The following is a 19574-nucleotide window of genomic DNA, read 5'->3' as shown; positions in this document are numbered from 1 at the left end:
AAGAAATTAACGTTTGTTGAGGAACAATTAAATAAAAAATATTTGTCAATAATTGAAGTATAATTTTATTTTAGAAAATATATATTTTATATGATACCATTCGCGAGCCATTACAAAGTTATACTTTTAGCTAGGTTTTATTAAAAAATTATACGTTTATATTGTGTTTGTTATGTAAATAAAGTTTCTTTTGACGTTTCTATTTTTTGAATAACTTTTAGTGTATTAAATAATATTCTGGCTCTTGGATTATTTGAAACACATGGCATACTTTTCGAAATATTTTTGCCGAAATTTGTTGTCCTAGCAACATAAATATCAATATATATATATATAGATATAGAGTATTTTGATGTAGTTTAATAATATACATTTGACGTTTCAAAATTTTTGTATTATTACTCCAAAATTATTGTTTAAAAAGTCATTTTATTAATTAATTTTACATTTCGGCTTAACTCGATCTTTTTGAAAAAAATTTTTTGAAGCAATGACAATGCACGAATCACTGCGTGGTATTCGTACAATGACTGATATTTTTACAAAATATAAAGTTGTATTATTCTCTAGAAGAAATTGTCCAAAATGTCAAACGACCAAGGAAATATTGGATCATTTACGATTAAATTACAAGATAATCGATTTGGATGATTATCATAAAGCTATTGAATTAAAGGAAGTATTACAGAATGTAACAGGCATACGTACTGATTTATTACCGCAATTGTTTGTCGACGGAAAATGTGTTGGAAGTGGTACAGCGATACAAGAAATGTACAAGAAGGGAATTTTAAAGAAACGTGTTTCGTGCTTGTTTTGAAAACTTGAAGAGAGAATGTATAAAAAAACTGAAAAAAGTATTATTAGAATCTAAAAGATTATTATTATGTAATTTCGAGAACTCCAAATTTTGTTGGTAATAGTTTTTAATTGCCTGTCAGGATTACGATATTCGTGGCGCCACGATTTTAAACCGATTTTTAGCTTATATTAAACGAATACATACGAAAATTAAACGAATACATATGAAAACAAACAATGGACTGAATTAATTATTGAAATTCCAAGTATAGTACGCAATGTATATATAAAACTTGTATACTTGATACAATCTGTTAAGGCTTCGATTATTTTGCTATAAAATGGGTAAATTCCACTTTCAAATCGTGGTGCCACGGATATCGATACCGTGCCATTAGTTTTTGTCGTACGAGTTATTAGGAAGCAGTATTAAAAAATTAGTGAAGGATAGTTAGGGATTACATAGCCTTCGACCGTTTGACCACTTAGACTTAGGTTGCGGATTCGAATACAGGCAACTTCAGTGTGAACAATTACAATAAATGGGGGCGGTAGAAGTGATCACATTGTCGTTCTTGGATAAGAACGACGTAACCGACTACACCCACATCAAAAATGTATTCGTAAAAATAGGGATGTAGTTAAAATAAAACAAAGATGTAACTAATAATGATGTGAATGCCCTCTGTTAAAGGCGTATATCATAAAAACGGAGATTTAATCCCATTATTATTATTATATAAAAATTCAATTATGATAACTATTTATTCGACTCTTAAAAATAAAATTTTTGAAAAAAAAAAAGATTATCGGAAAAATTTGTCTGAGATCTTCCAAGCCGCCGTAAAGCATCCGAAAATTTTTAACTTCCCACATTTGGAGCAAAATGGTAAATAGGTGTGGCGATATTCACTTCCTCTATTCTCACTTGCGGTATGGTATTCATTATTGCTTGTATTCTAATTTCAAAGCAGTCCTCTCACTCGAATTATTCCCGTATATCGTTCGATGTATTTCTAATACTAGAAAATTAATTTTGAAACTAATTTGCAAAACTGTTCTGACGATATAAATATCTTTTTTTTCTAGGAATACAAAAGAAACGACAAATGTATAATGGAAAAACAACAGTTTTCTTATGGTTTCCATCTGTTTCCTGTCATATTTGTTAACAAATGGCGAAGTCCAACGTTTACTTTGTATACAGGGAAAAAATTCGAGGGGAAAACAAGTTATTTCAAGGTTAATCTTTGTTTAGTATTTTATAAATTTGTTAAGTGTGATTTTCTTGTTGTTTTTTGTCATTTTGTATTTGATAATAATAATTATTACGTTGAAGTTTTGTAAAGTTTTCGTTTTTCAGGATCGTATATAAAGTAAACAAGGGAATATAAGTCATTGGCTGAGTTAATTGTTGAAATGCCCTGTAAGCAACAAAAAAAAAAACTCTTTTCCAAATTTGTATCTGAGGCCTACTTTGGGAGCTACTGGTTAAAAATTGATAAACTTGTTCATTCACTTGACATTACCATTAATTACATATTTATGTAAAAGTAGTCATTTGACATTACCATAAATTACAGATTTCTGTAAAAATAGTCAATAAAAAATGTTTCACGGAAATCTTGTCTGATATACTCAATGAATAATTACTATTATACATTTAAAAAAATAGAAAACCATACGTATATTTTACCTGTGTAAAACAATTCTTACCATTATTTCGAGTGTTATAGAAAGAGGATAAGCGAGAGCAATCCTTATTAATCTTTACATTTAAACTCAGCGAAGCGGGAGGGAGGGTATCACTCTATCAGGTAATATTATATTTTGTATAAATACAAATAAATACAATACATACAACATTAGTGTAAACAAAAAAAAAAGTTGGAGTCAGTTGGTTGATTCACTTAACAAAAACAACTGTATAGCGCAGGAGACGGTCGTTTCATTAATACGTATGTTTTGTGTAAATCTTAGATCATATATTTTTCAAAGGTCTAAATTTATTATTATTCAAAATAGCTTATAGACTAGTCATTTAAGCTTAAATTAGGTAAGAATCTCGGAATTCGAGATACCCAGCTGTAAGTCTGTAAATAGTTGTATATTGACACCCTAAAAGTTGTCTCAAAACCTACATATGGTAGGGTGTAAGCAACTATTAAATTTCAAGGTCAAAGGTCACAAAAATCGGTTTTTTGCGCTTTTTTTGGAAATATCTCATTTCCTATGGGTTTTTTGCTATTTGTATTTACTATCAATATTGTAGAATACAAACTTCTCTACAAATTTTGTTAAAAAAAATTTTTTATACGGTGAACCGTTTTCGAGATAGAGTCAACCGGTGCCTCCGGTCGAAAACGCGCCATATATAGTTGATGAACTATCAATAAATCAATGATTATAAATATTTGTCAATTTTTATTAACTATTATATTATATTTTATCATTTTTTCCTAACTTATCCACTTTTTATTCAGTATTAAACATCTTCTTCCTCTTCATCGTCGTCTTCTGGCTGCTGGTAAATTTCAAACTGGTCTTCATTATCGTCTTCAACGACATTTGTCTCAATTTCTTCCATGATTTCGGGATCAAAGGTTCCATCTTCGTTAATGTCGCTCTGATATGGTAGAGCATTGAGACAAGCTTGCCCATTACATTGGCCACAAGCTAAAGAGCATTGCAAGCCCGCTTTCCTGCATCCGCATCGCGAACCACAACCACTTTTGCAGATGCAGAAAATTGTATTTAGCAAATCTTCTGGAGCAGATGGTAAAATTGTCATGATAGGCTCCAGAAAATCATTTCGCATTGCCCAACCCCATACCTGGGGTTCCAAATCGTGCCCTAACCAAGTTTGAACTTGATAATATACACGGTTGAAATGTTGATGAGCAGCTGCACTTGTTGGTGGAATATTTGAAAGCTGCACAGGTTTATTCAGTTTTGTAGACTTGACGTAATGCGTATAACGAAGATGATCGAGACTTTTCACAGATTTCGGAGCATTATAGGCTGCCAATAAGGTTTGAGTTCCACTCTCTAATAATCTCTGGGCCGAACAATTTTCTTCCTCAAATGCTGCAGCTAGTTCATCCAAATTTGTCAGTTTCTCAAAAACTTTTAAAAATGATTTTTTTCCCTTTTTAAAAAGCGCAGAAGTTGTGTCACAGCCACTTAATGCGTGCAGAAATAAAATCTGTTTTTTGGAATGAGGATAATTATCAAAACTTTTAGTAGAGTATATCTCCGTTTTTACATTTCCTTTCTCAACTTTAAAAAAAAAAAATTTCTTGTTCGTAAGACAGTGTACGCCCAATTCAAATGACAAGTAAATCAATATCTTTTCCTATTATAACTGCAGTTTTTTTAGACTTTGATTCTTCAATTGCAGTTTCAACAATAAGAACATCCGCATCATCTCTGGCTTGTTTAGTAGTAATATTTGCAGCTTGTAATTTTTCAATTAACATATTAATGAACTTATCTTTGTTATTTCGATTTGATAAGAATTTTTCTTGAGTAACTGGTACAACCATTGTTTCATCGAAACAGACTTCGTACGTTTTTGAAAGTACAGCAGTTCTTCTCTGCTGCTCCATAGCTTTTACGTTCTTACAGTAGTCTGAATATCCGTCAAATACAACAATTATTTTGGAACTGTAATGCCTTTGTAAATAATTCATGTATTTATCAAAAATAATAGAAAAAGTATCTTCTCTGCTCAATGCAACATGATGAAAAAAATCCGCACTCAATAATGAACGTCACATTATTTTCATTGAGAACAAAATCGATTGGGCTCATGTTGTCATACAATGACGATTTTGTTGTTTTTCTCATGCCATCATTATCAAATAGAGCTGTTGGATACGGACTCAATTCATATTGAAGATATTCTTCGAAAATGATAAAATATAATATAATAGTTAATAAAAATTGACAAATATTTATAATCATTGATTTATTGATAGTTCATCAACTATATATGGCGCGTTTTCGACCGGAGGCACCGGTTGACTCTATCTCGAAAACGGTTCACCGTATGAAAAAATTTTTTTAACAAAATTTGTAGAGAATTTTGTATTCTACAATATTGATAGTAATACAAATAGCAAAAAACCCATAGGAAATGAGATATTTCCAAAAAAAGCGCAAAAAACCGATTTTTGTGACCTTTGACCTTGAAATTTAATAGTTGCTTACACCCTACCATATGTAGGTTTTGAGACAACTTTTAGGGTGTCAATATACAACTATTTACAGACTTACAGCTGGGTATCTCGAATTCCGAGGTGAACTTACTATAATGACTGGTCTATTATATATTATTTACATTCTGTAGCAAATGCTCAATGCGACTTCCATTGGTTTTATAAACCAACGTTGAATTTGGAACTGGAATTTACCAAATTTTCCATTTTCTAAAAATCATTAATTCTCCCACAAATTCAAGAAAAGCTTTTTTCAGAAACTTTCAGAAATAAATGAAGTATGTTAAGCGTCGTATCCAAATTTTAAGCTATTATCAAGCTACAAACGGCCAATGAAATGAATGAATTATGAAATATTTGTACATTAATCAAAGCAAAGATTACATTACTACAGCAAATTACAACTAATACTAAATAATAAACCCATCTTATGACAGTCTTCAAAATCAATAATCATATTCCACTTTTTCATTTTTCATTTTCTAAAAATCATCAGTTCTCCTACAAACACAAGAAAAGTGTTTTTCGAAAATGTTCAAAAATAAATGTATAATGTTATGCGAGGTACCCAAATTAAATTTACCGGGCTCGTTGGCCGAACTGCAGACAGGCGAGTCTTCGAACGAGTGGCCAAACTCACCACCGATTCATCGTATCAGATAATGTTCTTCCCTTTCGTGATGATGTTGGTCGTCCACGCGAAGTTTTGGTACCAGAAAGGGAAGAATTAATAAAAAAAAATGTTTGAAACTGATCCGTATACATCCGTGCGAGCTGTTGCACGTCAACTGCATGTCATTCCCAGTAGAATGCATGCAGTAATTGCAGATAGGGGACAGCACCCGTACCATTTTCGTCGGGTGTAAGAGTTGCTGAACCACGACTTTCAAAATCACGAAAACTTTTGTGGTGGTTTGCTAGCTCAAGCACGGACTGATATTTTTGTTAATACGATTTTGTGGAATGACGAATGTACATTCACTCGTAATTGCATGTTAAATCAGCATAATTTCCACTTCTGGGCTGATGAAAACCCACGATTAACGGTTTTCCAGTATCGCTGGATTATAAATGTGTGGGAAGGAATTATCGGTGATTTAGTCGTAAGTATGAAATAATTAAAATTAATTTCTAAAAATTTCTAAAAAAAATTATTAAGACAACAATGTGCTTTCTCATTTCACTTTACAAAAGTATTTGAGTTTGTCAAAAAAAGTCCAGAAAAGTTGCCATTGCAATTGGTTCAATTTTTGTATACCCGTCCTCCCTGCACAGAAACAGTCACCGCCAATTTTTCAACTAAGCCTACCGTATCTGTGAACATCGTACCTGTGAACATTAGTAATGTTCCAATAAACTTACACATTGTTATTAATGAGAATTAAACATAAAAAAAATTGAAAATGAGCCTCTAGAATGAAGTAAGCCGTAATTACTTTACAGAAATTAATAAAAAAGGTTCAGAAGATAATTTTAGAATTTCGAGCTCACAAGTTTAATTTCTAGACTTGCTCTTTAGTTTTGAAAAATAGCCTTTTGAAGTTTTTCCAAACAAATCTTCAAAACTACAAAAAAATTTTACGTAAAATGTTCCAAAAAACCTAGCGTAATTTTACTAGCTTCAATAAATTGACATTAACATAATAAAATGCGGAGGCAAGAATATAGGGCCAATATTTTAGATTGGCCCTATATTCTTGCCCCCTCGACTGAATGGTGCAGATTACTTGAATTTTTTACAGGAGATGTTGTCCAAGTTACACAGAATATATTTGTACGTATACTATTGACAGAGATGAATAGATTTAATATGAATTATGCCATTACATAGCCATTTACCGGCTTTTAAACTGTAAACAATTTTTAGCTATTTAAAAATCGAAGCAGACATAAAAACAAAACAGTAACAAAATATTTATCCTATCATTTAATTAATAAGGATAGCAATATACTAATCGAATTATACTTTGATTACGACTTTGAAAACGAAATATGTTTACTAATTTTATAACGGTAACATACTATTTTTTTTAAAATATTGTCAATTGATATTTGAAATCAAATTATTTTTTGTTTTTACTAAAATTAAATACGCAAAGCTTTGAGTTTATTCGAAACTAATGAAAATTTGATTGGAACTTATTTTAAAATTAAAATTTTATGGATTAATAACTATCATGACATATTTACATTTTCTGTAAATATTATTCATAAATATAAACACAAAAAATAATATCATGAGATTCGAAAAAATTTTTTCTTGAGTGTTTATTAATTTTTATACCATTTACAATTTATTTAGTATTTTCTATTAAATTTTAATACAAATTTTTCCTAAAATATTAAATAAAATTTGGCCTAAAATTTAGGGAGGGTGGTCGCCTCTACTGAGGCGTTGTTTTTGGTACTGATCACCTTGCCTCGCCTCGGTTTTTGAATCAATATGTTCCCACCTAGCTTCTAGACTGCTTATCAGAATTTGACCAGTTTTATTGCTCGCTAGTTATAGGCTATGTGGTGTCACATTAAATTAAAAATGGCGCCCTCTAGAGGACATAAAGTTTATCGAAAAACAAATCTCGATTTAATGAAAGCTGGTTTGATATTTAATTATAGGGCGTATTTAGCACTTTTCAAAAATATATGTATTGTAATACTTCATCAAGAAACTATAATCCCAAATAGTTTAAATAGAATAAAGTTCAAAAACTAAAACCCCGAGGCTCTTACAAAATCGTGCACTTAAAAGTATGAAAACAAGAAAACATTTTCATCTGGAAATGTTATGATAAGTAAAATCGTCATTACAGTCGGGGGACCTCTTTTCGGTCCTGTGGAAAACTGGTTACTCTTCGTCTGTAACCTTGAGTGACAGATATCCATAAGTTGTCTCCTTCACCCTGGGTTATAAAATGTCAAAAAAATAAATTTATTTAAATTATATCTTCATAAATTATACCTCATGTGTTATTCTGATGTATGAGCTATATTATTGTACAGTTTCATTCAAATCTATTCGCTGGTTTTTGCGTGAAAGCGTAACAAACAAACAAACAAACAAACAATCAAACATCCTTACTTTCACATTTCTAATATATAGGGATTTAAAATTCCAATAAGAGACGTGGGTGCTTTTCTCGTCTTGCATTGACTTGTGATAATTTATTGCTATCGTTGTCTTTTATCATATACTGGTATTAAACGATATTTTGAAAACGGCTCAGAAACTGATTACTTCAAAAAGAATTTTGATGGCTTCGTAGAAAATTTTCCTCACTTGTCTCGAGACCAGCTAATCTATTATCCCTAATGCAATGGTCCATTTATTTTAAATTAAATTATCTTTACATTTGCTCAGGTTTTTTGCTTTTAATTGAATAGCAAAGAAGAAAATATTGATTTATTTTCTCAAAAAATTAACTAAAACATCTGAATTTATTAAATAAATTAAGAAACTGAACTATCGTGCTGCAATAAAAAAAAATTGATAAACCATGATATTAACAAAAAATTCTAAATAAAAGAATGGAAAATTGTTTAAACTAAAAATTTTCTTAATAAAATTTTTATTAAGTATTGCTTTTAAAAACAAAATCGTTCCATGTAATTTATTATCAACTAAATTAGGTTTTGAATACTGTGTATATCTATACAATGTGTAACAAAAAATTGAGCTGTCGTTTGAATTAAAAAAAAAAAAATCTTTATAAGTAAATACAATCTTTTTAATTAAACTAAAAGGTTGAAATTAAGCTTTTTTTATTCTGGACAAATTCCTACACGTTAAAGGAATTTTATAAGCACCAACCATTAGGATGCCTCTGTCTTTCAGTCCCTGAAGAAGATCAGTATGTATTTCTTTTATGTAAAAGTAATAATTATTAAATTGTAAATTAAGTGTAACGTCTTAGTGGCTGAAATAATGAAAGCTATCGACACTAGTCCTGCAGATAAGCAAAATCTGAAAAAAAAAACAGAAATTTTCTCGCGTTTTTTGATTTTTGACAAAGTTGCGTTCGTCGCTCGAGGTCACAAACTTGGATTATTCATTAGGACAACATCATAAACAAGTCTAAAAATCAGAACTACCGGATTTATCGTTGGCTCTGATGGATAAACTTACGTCGATAAATTTTGAAGAGCTTTATCACGGAAAGTATTGGGTCTACAGAATCCATGCTCGGCACATATTGTAGCAAATTTAGTTTAACAACGTTCTGAAAAGGTTTTATCAAAAAACCAGTCCTTTAGGGTTATAATTGCCAAATACTGAACTTTTCACGGATTTTTCGATTTTTGACAAAGTTGCGTTCGGCGCTCGAGGCCAGAGCTACCGGATTTGATGCATACTGTAATGTACAAAGTTACTGTAATAGTGTGAAATACCATTTAAATAATAACATACAATACTCTTTAAATGTTTTTGCGAAATTTTTTAAATAAATACAAATGCTTGTTGAGCCCCCATGCATAAACTGAATCGCCCTCATCATATTAAAAATTGAGTGTCATTTTGTGTCTATGTCTCATGAAAATATGTACAAAATACGAACGCAAAGATCAAAGTCGTTAGCCTCTCGTAATATAGTATTTACTCAACCTTTTTTTAGCTTGTACATAAAGTAGTCCTTTACGACGAGGAAAAATTTTTTTTTCTCTTAATAATAGAAGCTTGTACTTTGAAAAATCTTATACTTAAATCAATTTACTGAGGATTGCTAAAGGTAATTCTAATAAATGAACTCGGTCTAGCCAGGGGCGTGATAAAATGAATATTTTAATAATTTTTTATAGTATTTTAATTTAATTTCATAAGACAAATATTACAAAGGAGTAATTACATTATGTTTAACCTTTACAAAAAAAAAAAAAAAAAAAAAAACAAACAAAAAAAAAAAAGATAACACAGGAGCTGCGCCAACTAAGCGAATTTCATCTAGAGAATTGAATAAAACAATCAAAATTTCTATTTAAAAGAAATTGACCGCTTTACCAAAGTGACCGCTTTGGCTAATTTTCAGCCTATACGTTCCTATCGATTCCTGAGTAACCAGGGACCAAGTCAATTGTGACATTAAATTTTTCCAGATTTTTTAGTGATTCGATGCACTGACTATCTGATAGCATAGTGCAGGTCTGACTATCTGGTAGAAGGTATGTTTTCTTATTCTTATAGTTCCGCTGAAGGCATTCAGTTGCACATTATGTCAAACACTGTTGCTTGGAATATCGAGGCGTATTTAGCAAGGTTGGCGTAGATGTCCTTCCTCGATCGCTCAGAGAATATTCCTGAACCTGCATCTGATTTCAGTTATAAGTTTATCCGAGTACCTAATTGTAACTTGGCATCAAAGGGGATACCGTTGTTCGTTCATTACGATTTGTTAAAGATTTTGACTTTAGATGGTTGAAATGATATGAAAAATATTCACAGACCATCCTTACAATAAAATCTCTTTTGATCCAATCAAAGGTGGATTGTAGGCTTTTGGAGACCAATTTTGGTCGTTTGCCAACTTTAACTGGAAAGTTTCAGCTCCAATGTATACATGCAGCGGAAGCAAATTAAGAAATGCCTCCATTACCTAGGTCGATATTGATTACATACACTCTGTAATACTACTGCATACTAGACTTTGTAATTTAGATCGTTTTACTATGCACGTTTTTTTGTTTTTGTGTGGTTTTGGTCCACATTTTTCTTGACAATCTGCAAAATGTTGCTTCATGTGCTGTTTTTCAACATGGATATTCCATGTTAGTCTAGTATCTAATGCTACTAATAGATGTTAATTTTCGTGGGTAATAGGATAAGTTCACCAAATAGTTTAGGCGTCTTTACTATTTATGACTTTTTTTGGTGAATGGTACAAGGATCGTTTTTGCTGAATTTACCGTAAATTTTCCGCTCAGAAAACAAGTGAGACGCCACAAGTCTACCTTCTACCTTCTCATTGTAAATTAGTCGGATGAAACAAGGACGACTTTTTCTCGCATCAATGTTTTTAAATGCTTATTTAATGAAGAATAGGTAATAAAATAATGATATAATGAAGAATAGGTAATTTTATATGCATTGTAGAATGGTAAAAAAATACTGCCATGAAATTAACGAAATTATTTTTAACAGATTTTGAAAATCGGACATTATACTACTCCACCCTTTGGTAAATTTTAAAAGTTTAGTCAAAATAAAACAGTTTTCATAGCACATTCTATACTTATGTATACCATCCTTTTATTACCTATTCTTCATGAACTTACGAAAATTTGTTCATGTCTTTTTTTTTTGTATACATGTTTGAACCGTAACAGAAAAGAAAATTACATTTTTCATTATTTATAAACTATTTTTCATATAAAATTTGTTTGCTTATATTATGTGATATGTAACAAAAGTTAAAATTTTTTGTTTTGTTTTAATTTAATATTTTAGTTCTTTTTCGTTTTTCCTTTTTTTTTGTGTTGTGTATTTCGTGTTACAAAAGTTTTGTGTTTACAAAAATTTAACTTCATGTTAAGCTCATGTTCTTTACTGTGACTGGTCTAGACACGATGTTAAATAGTAAGAAATTAATTTAATTAAAAGTTAAATAAAAATAAATTAATTTAATTAACTACGTTCTTATCGTATGTTCACATATTATAAATGTAGCGCTTAGTTTTTTTACACAGATTTGCCTAGATTTTTTTGCTGGATTGAATGATTATACATGTGTTCAATTTTGTAAGATCATTTTGTGCTTTTATTCTTTTGTTTCTATAAAAAAGCACAATTCAAAAAAAAAATAAAAATATAACAAGATAAAAATTATTTGACAATACAAATAACTGCATGAGTAATTATGTTAATTATAAATATTAGCTTTGTAGTACGCCACCTTGCAGGTTTAGTGTTAATAGTTTCTTGTAAAAGGGGTTTTATTTATTTTTCCCTCACGATACTGTTTGCGTTTCTGTGCATGGGTAATTTTATATTTAATTTTTTTTTTTCATTTTTTCTCTCACAATACTGTTTGCATCTGTCTGTGCATTGGTAATGCTGAAAATTTATAGTGTTAATTTAAGAATTTTTTGAATTAACTGTAATATTAGTTTAAAAAAGACATACTTCTGATTTAGTAGTCAGCCCAATATGTACGTACATTACCTGCATTTGACTTGATCAAGATATTTATTAAGACATAACATAAAATTTCCTTGTTCTTAATTTAAATTATCTCTGCTATGTTTAACTTCGTCTGGTCTGGTCTCACAGCTCATTTTTTTGAATAAAAAATAAATTAATTAAATTTATAAATTTTTTACCAAAATATAATAAATTGACAGATTGTCAATTATTTTCAAAATATTCTCAAAATTCATGAAAAGTTGAATCCGTTTATAAGTTATTAGTTACTTAGGTAACATCGTCGGATTTTGGGGTTGTTTTAAATTATTGCACATTTTTGGTTTTACCCTCAACTAGCCAGCAAATTATAACGCGCAATAAGGAACATAGTTCTAAAAACATTTCACTTAAAAATAATTGGACAATCGTACTAAGGAAGACTCTATCTATCGATTTTAATTGGATCCTCTTTATAGGTCACTTTATAGGCATAGAAAGACATAGACATTTGAAAGATTTAAAATTCAATTCAAAAGTCAAAATTAAAAAATTCATTTTCAAAGGTCACAACGCGATTAAAGTACAAGAAAAGCACTTTCAAAAAATTTCAAATGTCAACAACACAGGAGAGCAATCTTTGTAAATACTGAAAGGACATGAGTTGTCAAAACTCAAAAGCACGTTTACAAAATTTCTTCATAAGAAATATATGAACGCATTCTATAACCGTTCTATAATCTTTTTATTCAATGAAAATGATCAGGTGGGTTACCTAACGAAATTTGTCGAATTTTTGGCTAAAGCCCATGTTTTTAGAAAGAATTGTGCTTGAAATATAGATACCATTATTGTCTGTTGCTCGCAGACTTGGTCTATCCGATTATATTTTTAAGATCGCAGCGACGCTATAGTTAAAAAATGAACTTTTTATTACGTCACCCAGCTGATCATTTTCATTCAATAAAAAGATTGGAGAACCATTATAGAAATTTTCTTTATTGGTTCACCATTATAGAAGTTATAAATTACAATAGGTTGTAGTTAGTAGTTTTTTTGTATAAACTTGCGTGTTTATTGTATTAACGTATGTAAACGTGTATTATGTTTATTGTATTACCGTGTGTATAAACATATAAGTTTATGCGAAAAATACACCAATTTTATAAATTAAAAATGAAACGAAAAAAAGGTATCTAATTATTGAAACGTAGCGATTGCTGCCAATATTGATACAATGAGAAAATTTGTTTTAAAAATTGTAACGAAATTTATAGTTAATTGATATTGTAACGTTGTATTAAGGTGAAGTGAACTAGTACTAATAAGAATGGTTGTTAACCGAGATATTCTCTCGAACTAGATTATTCTAGCCACGAGTTAACCGTACTCAATCTCATATATGTAACAAGTTCAATTCATTCATAAATGTTTACGTGGAAGCGTGAAAATTAATTAATCTGAAATATAAATTTGATTAAGAGAAAATAATGAAATCAGTATTTAAATTTTTAATAAATTCGAGTTTTATTCTTCACTAATAAAAGAGATTAAATTCAATTTCGTAACCAATATTCTTTCACAATAATTCAAAAAAAAAATAGTCTATACAAAAGCAAATAACAGAATTATATATACAAGTGACTTGATTCGACAAATTGCATACCGCATTCAACAAGTTCAAAAATAATGAAGTAGAAAAAAAAAACAAAAATATTACAATGAATACATACCCCAATTTGTCAAGCCAAGCGACCGTTTTAGTTTATACAAAATGATATAGTCCCTATAAAGGAGAGTTAATCATATTTTAAAAGGATTAAAAATAATCCTAAGTTTACTTAATTAACTCTATAAAATATTAAATATTAATGACATAGTCAAAAATACAAAATGATATCGTCTCTATAAAGAGAGTTAACCATATATTAAATGGATTAGAAGAATCCATAAAAAAAAAATAAATACATATTAATGACATCGTCAAATAATATAAAATGATATCGTCTCTATAAAGAGAGTTAACCATATATTAAATGGATTAGAAGAATCCAAAAGTTTATTTAATAAACTTTAAAAAAAGAATAAATATATAAATGACATAGTCTAAAATAATGAGTTAGTGATATCTAAAAGAAACAAAATGTTTCAAAAAAAATTAGCAAGGATGATTTATGCAACAACAAAAAAAATAATTAGTTACAAATTTCTCATTTAGAAAAAATAATATAACAACAAAAGGTTCATGTTAAACTATGTTCTGGAGTGTTAAATTCATCACACACCAAGAACACATGAACTTCCCAAAAAAGTTACACAAATCATTCCAATACTATATAAAATAACATTTTTATATCATCTATCTAAAGTTGCTTACAATTCAATAAAATAATCTTATTTGATTGTCATTTAGCACTTAGATTGATTTAAAAGAACAAGTATCAAATTTATCAAAGAAATAAGATAAAGTTCAAAATGAAATTAAAATATTTAAAGTTTTTTATTAATATCTCACCAGAACATTTTGAAATAGAATATTAAATGACGTTTATACGTATCCTTGTTGTTCGAAGAAAGATGTATATATAGTTTCCTTTATTCCATGTTGTTGATTTTTTTGGTTCTGCTTACTACACTAACAGACTGTATACAGCGTCTAGCTTATATATATGAATTTAAATAGCTGTCTCTATAATTTATATGTTAGCTATGTATACATCTTTCCTTGTCCAACAATTACTTGTTTTTTTCCTTTTTATGAAAAATTCTTACATATAAAAATACTGTAAGTATTTTTAATATTTCAGAAATTAAAAATGAAAATAGAAAATATTAATATTTTTCATAACATATTATTATAAGGATTTTTTTTAAGAAAATTAATTTAACTTATATATATTTATCTGACATCTGTGCATCGTTAAAGTAATTATTCAACTAATGATTGGAGTCTTAGCTAAAAGTGATATTTCATTGTGTTTCACTCACCACCTCTAAAAAAAGTTCATCTTATAGCACTTCAGCACGTTTCAAGTGTGTGACATGTGTTCTAGTTAATTCGTTAGTTTTTGGATCAATTAATTCTACACTAACTGGAGTTGTAAAACGGACGATTCTTTTAACATCGCTGAATCGAGGTGAAAATTTTCTGTCTTCGTTGATGTTTGATGCTGTAGGTGTTAGTCTAACCCGTACAAGTTGATTAACGTGGAATTTAACATCAGTTGGAGCTTGATGTTGTCGTGCTTTTCGCATTACAGTAGCTTTATGCAGTGCCTGCTGGATCATATCCACACTAGGAGGTTTTTCCATAGCCAAAATATCGGTGGTATTCAGTAATAAATCCAATGGTTGATTCCAAGTTCGCCCCAAAAAAACTGCTGCTGGTGAAGCTTTAATAATTGAGTGATATGTCGAATTGTAATTGAATATTATAAATGGCAATATTTTATTCCAGTCCTTATGTTTCATTTGGTATTGTTTGATTACGCAGGTTAAATTTATTTTTATATTTCTGTTTATTCTTTCTGTGATATTACCTTGAGGACGGTAAGGCGAGGTATATCCAATGCGAATTCCATTTAATAATAAAAATTGTGTATATTTATTAGACTTGAAGCTTTTAGCATTATCGCTAATTAAAACTTTTGGAAATCCAAATACCATGAATAGTTGATGTAAAATTTTAATTACCACTGCTGACGTTGCTTTCCTAGTGGGGTAGGCCCAACAAAACTTGCTATAAGCATCTGTAATAACAAAAATATATTTGAAGCCATTATCTGCAGAAGGTATTAGGGGTCCAATAAAGTCTACGTATAATTTATTGTACACATTTTTTTCACTAATTGATGCATCAGGTGCTGAGATTTTATAGTTTATAGGTTTACAGGTAGCACAAACATTACACTTTTTAACATAATCTACAGTTTTTTTATATAAGTCAGGATATGTAAAACGTTTGGCTATCTCACGATAGGTTTTCGTGACGCCTGAATGACATCCAAATACTGAGGAATGAAAGTAATCTAATACATAGTCCAATAAAGAATCTGTGAGAACAATACGTTTATTTCTATTGCGCCCAACAAAACGAACTAATAAGCCATCGCGAATTGCAAAATTTTGTACATTTGAACCTGATTTAATTAATTGGTAAATGTGTCTACAATCTGGAGAAGCTTTTTGTTCCTTTTTTATAGATAAAAAACCTTTGGGGTCAGTTAATATCTGATTAAGAAGTGTAATTGGTTCTATGTTTTTTGATTGAATATTTACCTCAATATTTGTTTCATTTTCACAAAATAATCTACTTAAACAATCGGCTACTACATTTTCTGTGCCTCTAATATGTTCTGTTGTAAAATTAAATTTCGAGATAGTTAATAACCATCTGGAAAGTTTATTAAAACGTTGTGGTGTATTAAATAAATACACCAAAGCGTTGCAATCAGTACGTAATATAAATTTTCGATCTAAAAGGTAGTCTTTAAATGTATTTAATGCATGTAAAACAGCCAATAATTCCAGTTGGTATACTGGGTATTTTGATTCTGCTGGATTAAGTTTTCGCGAACGGTATTCAATTGGATGTAGTTTGTTTTCAAATTTTTGCATTAGACAAGCACCTACACCTATAGAACTTGCATCTGTAGTTACTATGAAAGGATGTTTGTCATCAAAAATAGGAAATCGTAAAATTGGTGCCGTAGTGAGCACTGTTTTAAGTTTATTAATAGCATCCACATGTGTTTGCGTTATAATGAATTTAGCATCTTTCTTTTTTAAGGCATTTAAAGGTGCCACTATAGTACTAAAATTCTGTATATATCTAGCGAAGAAGGCTGCCATTCCAAGAAATGATTGTAATTCCTTAAGGTTTTTAGGAATAGGCATAGTTCTAATTGCTTCTACTTTTTCAGGATTAGGTATCCTACCTTCGGAAGAAATTACGTGTCCTAAGATTTTCAAACGTTGCATAAAAAATTTTGCTTTATTAGGATTAATAGTTAGATTAAGTTTTTTAAAACGCGCTAGTACTATTTGTAAATGTTTATGATGTTCTTGAATATTCTCCGAAAAAATAATAATATCATCATAATAGATTACCATAATTTTATTTATTAAGTCCGCAAATTCTTTTAGTAAGAGCCTACAAAGGGCTTGACTTGAAATACTGAGATCATACGGAATAACATTAAAGATAAATTGACCAAATTGTGTTATGATAGCCGTATAAGGTTTGCTGCTATCATCTAATGGCACCTGGTAGAATGCATTTGACATATCAATTAAGCTATAAACTGTGGCGTTTCCTAAGTTTGAAAATATATGATTAATTGATACATTACTTATTGGGTCAAAAACAATCTTTTTGTTCAAGAAACGATAGTCGGATACCATTCTAAATTCATTATTAGTTTTTTTTTTTACAAAAAATACCGGACTTGCCCAAGGAGATTGCGCTGGTTTAAGAATATCTAGATTTACCAGTTCATTAATATGATTTTTAAGTAATATTTCTTTATCAGGTGGTAGATAATACGGAGTCTTATGAATTGGTTCATTGTCTTTAATAAATATAGTGTATTCAAAATTACGCGCACGTCCCGGTGTTTTTGTTAAAACTATTTTATATTTATTTAATAATGCATTTAATTTATCTTGATTTAATTTATCTAAATTTATTTGAATTTCGCATATTGTATTAAAGGTAATCTTAGGTTCAGTATCAATGAATGGAATATTAAGATAATTAAAGTGATGAAATGATAATGAATTACTATTGAAATTCAATAAAATTCCACACTTATGTAGTGTTGGTATACCCAAAAGAATATCATATGGTAATGAATCAATGATGTAAAAATCTTGTTTCCAAGTTAGATGATCAATTTTAAAAGATAAATTAATTTTATTATGTATTTTTAAACTATTAGATCCTGGCAAAGATGCTGTTAAGGGTGAATTTATAATTTTAATTGCGAAAATTTTTTTAATTTTATTGTAGGCCTTTTTTGTAATAGCATTAATTGAACTACCTGAGTCTACTAATGCATGAAATTTAAAGTTACCGATGTTAATGTTTATAACAGGCAAATGTTTGGTGAGATTTTCTAGTTTTTTGAAATGTCAGATTCGGAATTGTAAATATCAGCTTGGGTAGTGATATTATTTACAAAAGGGTTAGTATTTTCAGTTTTTACTTTTTGATTTTTTAGTAAAGAACAAAATTTAATTGTATGCCCTGATTTTTTACAGTGAGTACAGTTATACTGACTTTTATACTTTAGTTTATCACTATTATTGCTGTTTAATTTTTGTGTGTTTTGTTGATTTGAAATACAATTATGTAAATTTGATTTTTGATTTTTATAAAACTTCGATCTAGCTGTGATTTCAGAAATTTTTCTTCCTAACTCATTCAACTTTACTATTGAATCGGGTGGATCCATTAATTTTATTAATTCAAATGTTTGGGCGTTTACATGTGCAAAGATTATATTAATTATACTAGAATCAGTAGATTCAGGTTGTAAAAGTTTTGCGTATTTTGTAATATCAGTAATAAATGATGAGAAAGTTTCATCATCTTTTTGTCGTCTGTTAACAAAACGATCTTTTGCTATTGTTAATTGAGAAGTTGATAAATAGTTTTCAATTAAGTCTTTTTTTATAAAGTTCCAAGTTCTTGCTTGTTCTAAATAATTTGCCCAAAAATCTTTTGCATTTTTATGTATTTTAGTAAATAAAAATTTTAAAAGAAAATGTTCTGAAACGAGATTTAATTTTGCTAGATTGTCAGTTTCAAGAGTGAAGCTAACTATACTATCAGGGTAGAATAAGTTTAATACTGGTATTTCTTTGGTAATTATATTTAAGTCAATTTTTTGAAATTTGTCATCTATAGAATTTTTTAAAGTAATTTTGGTACTTAGCTCCGAAATTTGATTGGTGTTATGCAGTGTTGCTTCGGAAATTTGATTTAATACCACATTGGTTTCCTGGATCAAATTTGAGGTTCCTTCCAATTGTGCTCCTAAATTTGTCCATAATTCATCCAAAGTTTCTTTGTCCATTGTGATTTTAAATAGTTGTTTGAATCTATAATGAATGTCCCTTTGTTCTTCAGGAGAAAATCCATAAAATTCCTCAACACTTTTATCTGAATCTGAGTTCATAAATCTGTGAACAATAGTCTAAATACCCTGTTAAGATTTAAGAAAAATTATGAAAGAAAATGTTACGAATTTCAGAGGTGTAAATCTTGTTTTGTCTGCTACCAATATTGAAACGAAGAATAAGGTATCTAATTATTGAAACGTAGCGATTGCTGCCAATATTGATACAATGAGAAAATTTGTTTTAAAAATTGTAACGAAATTTATAGTTAATTGATATTGTAACGTTGTATTAAGGTGAAGTGAACTAGTACTAATAAGAAT

General features: G+C 29.4%; 2 protein-coding genes across 4 annotated transcripts; one reads left to right on the top strand and one right to left on the bottom strand.

Annotated features, from left to right (window-relative positions):
• Positions 1 to 474: 474 nt before the first annotated feature.
• Positions 475 to 1999, top strand: LOC123300806 (glutaredoxin-2, mitochondrial-like). Of its 3 annotated transcripts, none has more exons than XM_044883460.1 (2): positions 475 to 857; positions 1891 to 1993. In XM_044883460.1, exon 1 carries the CDS (start codon positions 491 to 493, stop codon positions 818 to 820), a length of 330 nt encoding a protein of 109 aa, XP_044739395.1. In that variant the 5' UTR covers positions 475 to 490; the 3' UTR covers positions 821 to 857; positions 1891 to 1993. The 3 variants fall into 3 exon arrangements, 1 of the variants encoding a protein (XP_044739395.1); XR_006535397.1 differs by having other exon boundaries at positions 475 to 888; positions 1891 to 1999; XR_006535396.1 differs by having other exon boundaries at positions 475 to 916; positions 1891 to 1999.
• Positions 2000 to 15138: 13139 nt separating this feature from the next.
• LOC123301360 lies at positions 15139 to 19208 on the bottom strand. The gene is made up of 5 exons (XM_044884096.1): positions 19064 to 19208; positions 18644 to 18850; positions 17620 to 17756; positions 16443 to 17202; positions 15139 to 15521 (listed from the first exon to the last, which is right to left on the bottom strand). The coding sequence occupies exons 1-5, from the start codon at positions 19206 to 19208 to the stop codon at positions 15139 to 15141; spliced, it is 1632 nt and encodes a 543-aa protein (XP_044740031.1).
• Positions 19209 to 19574: the final 366 nt, after the last annotated feature.

This window comes from Chrysoperla carnea, chromosome 5 (genome assembly GCF_905475395.1).
Source record: "Chrysoperla carnea chromosome 5, inChrCarn1.1, whole genome shotgun sequence".
Taxonomy (NCBI): Eukaryota; Metazoa; Arthropoda; class Insecta; order Neuroptera; family Chrysopidae; genus Chrysoperla; species Chrysoperla carnea.
The sequence above is the reverse complement of the archived record's forward strand: the minus strand, read 5'-3'. Positions and strand labels throughout refer to the sequence as shown.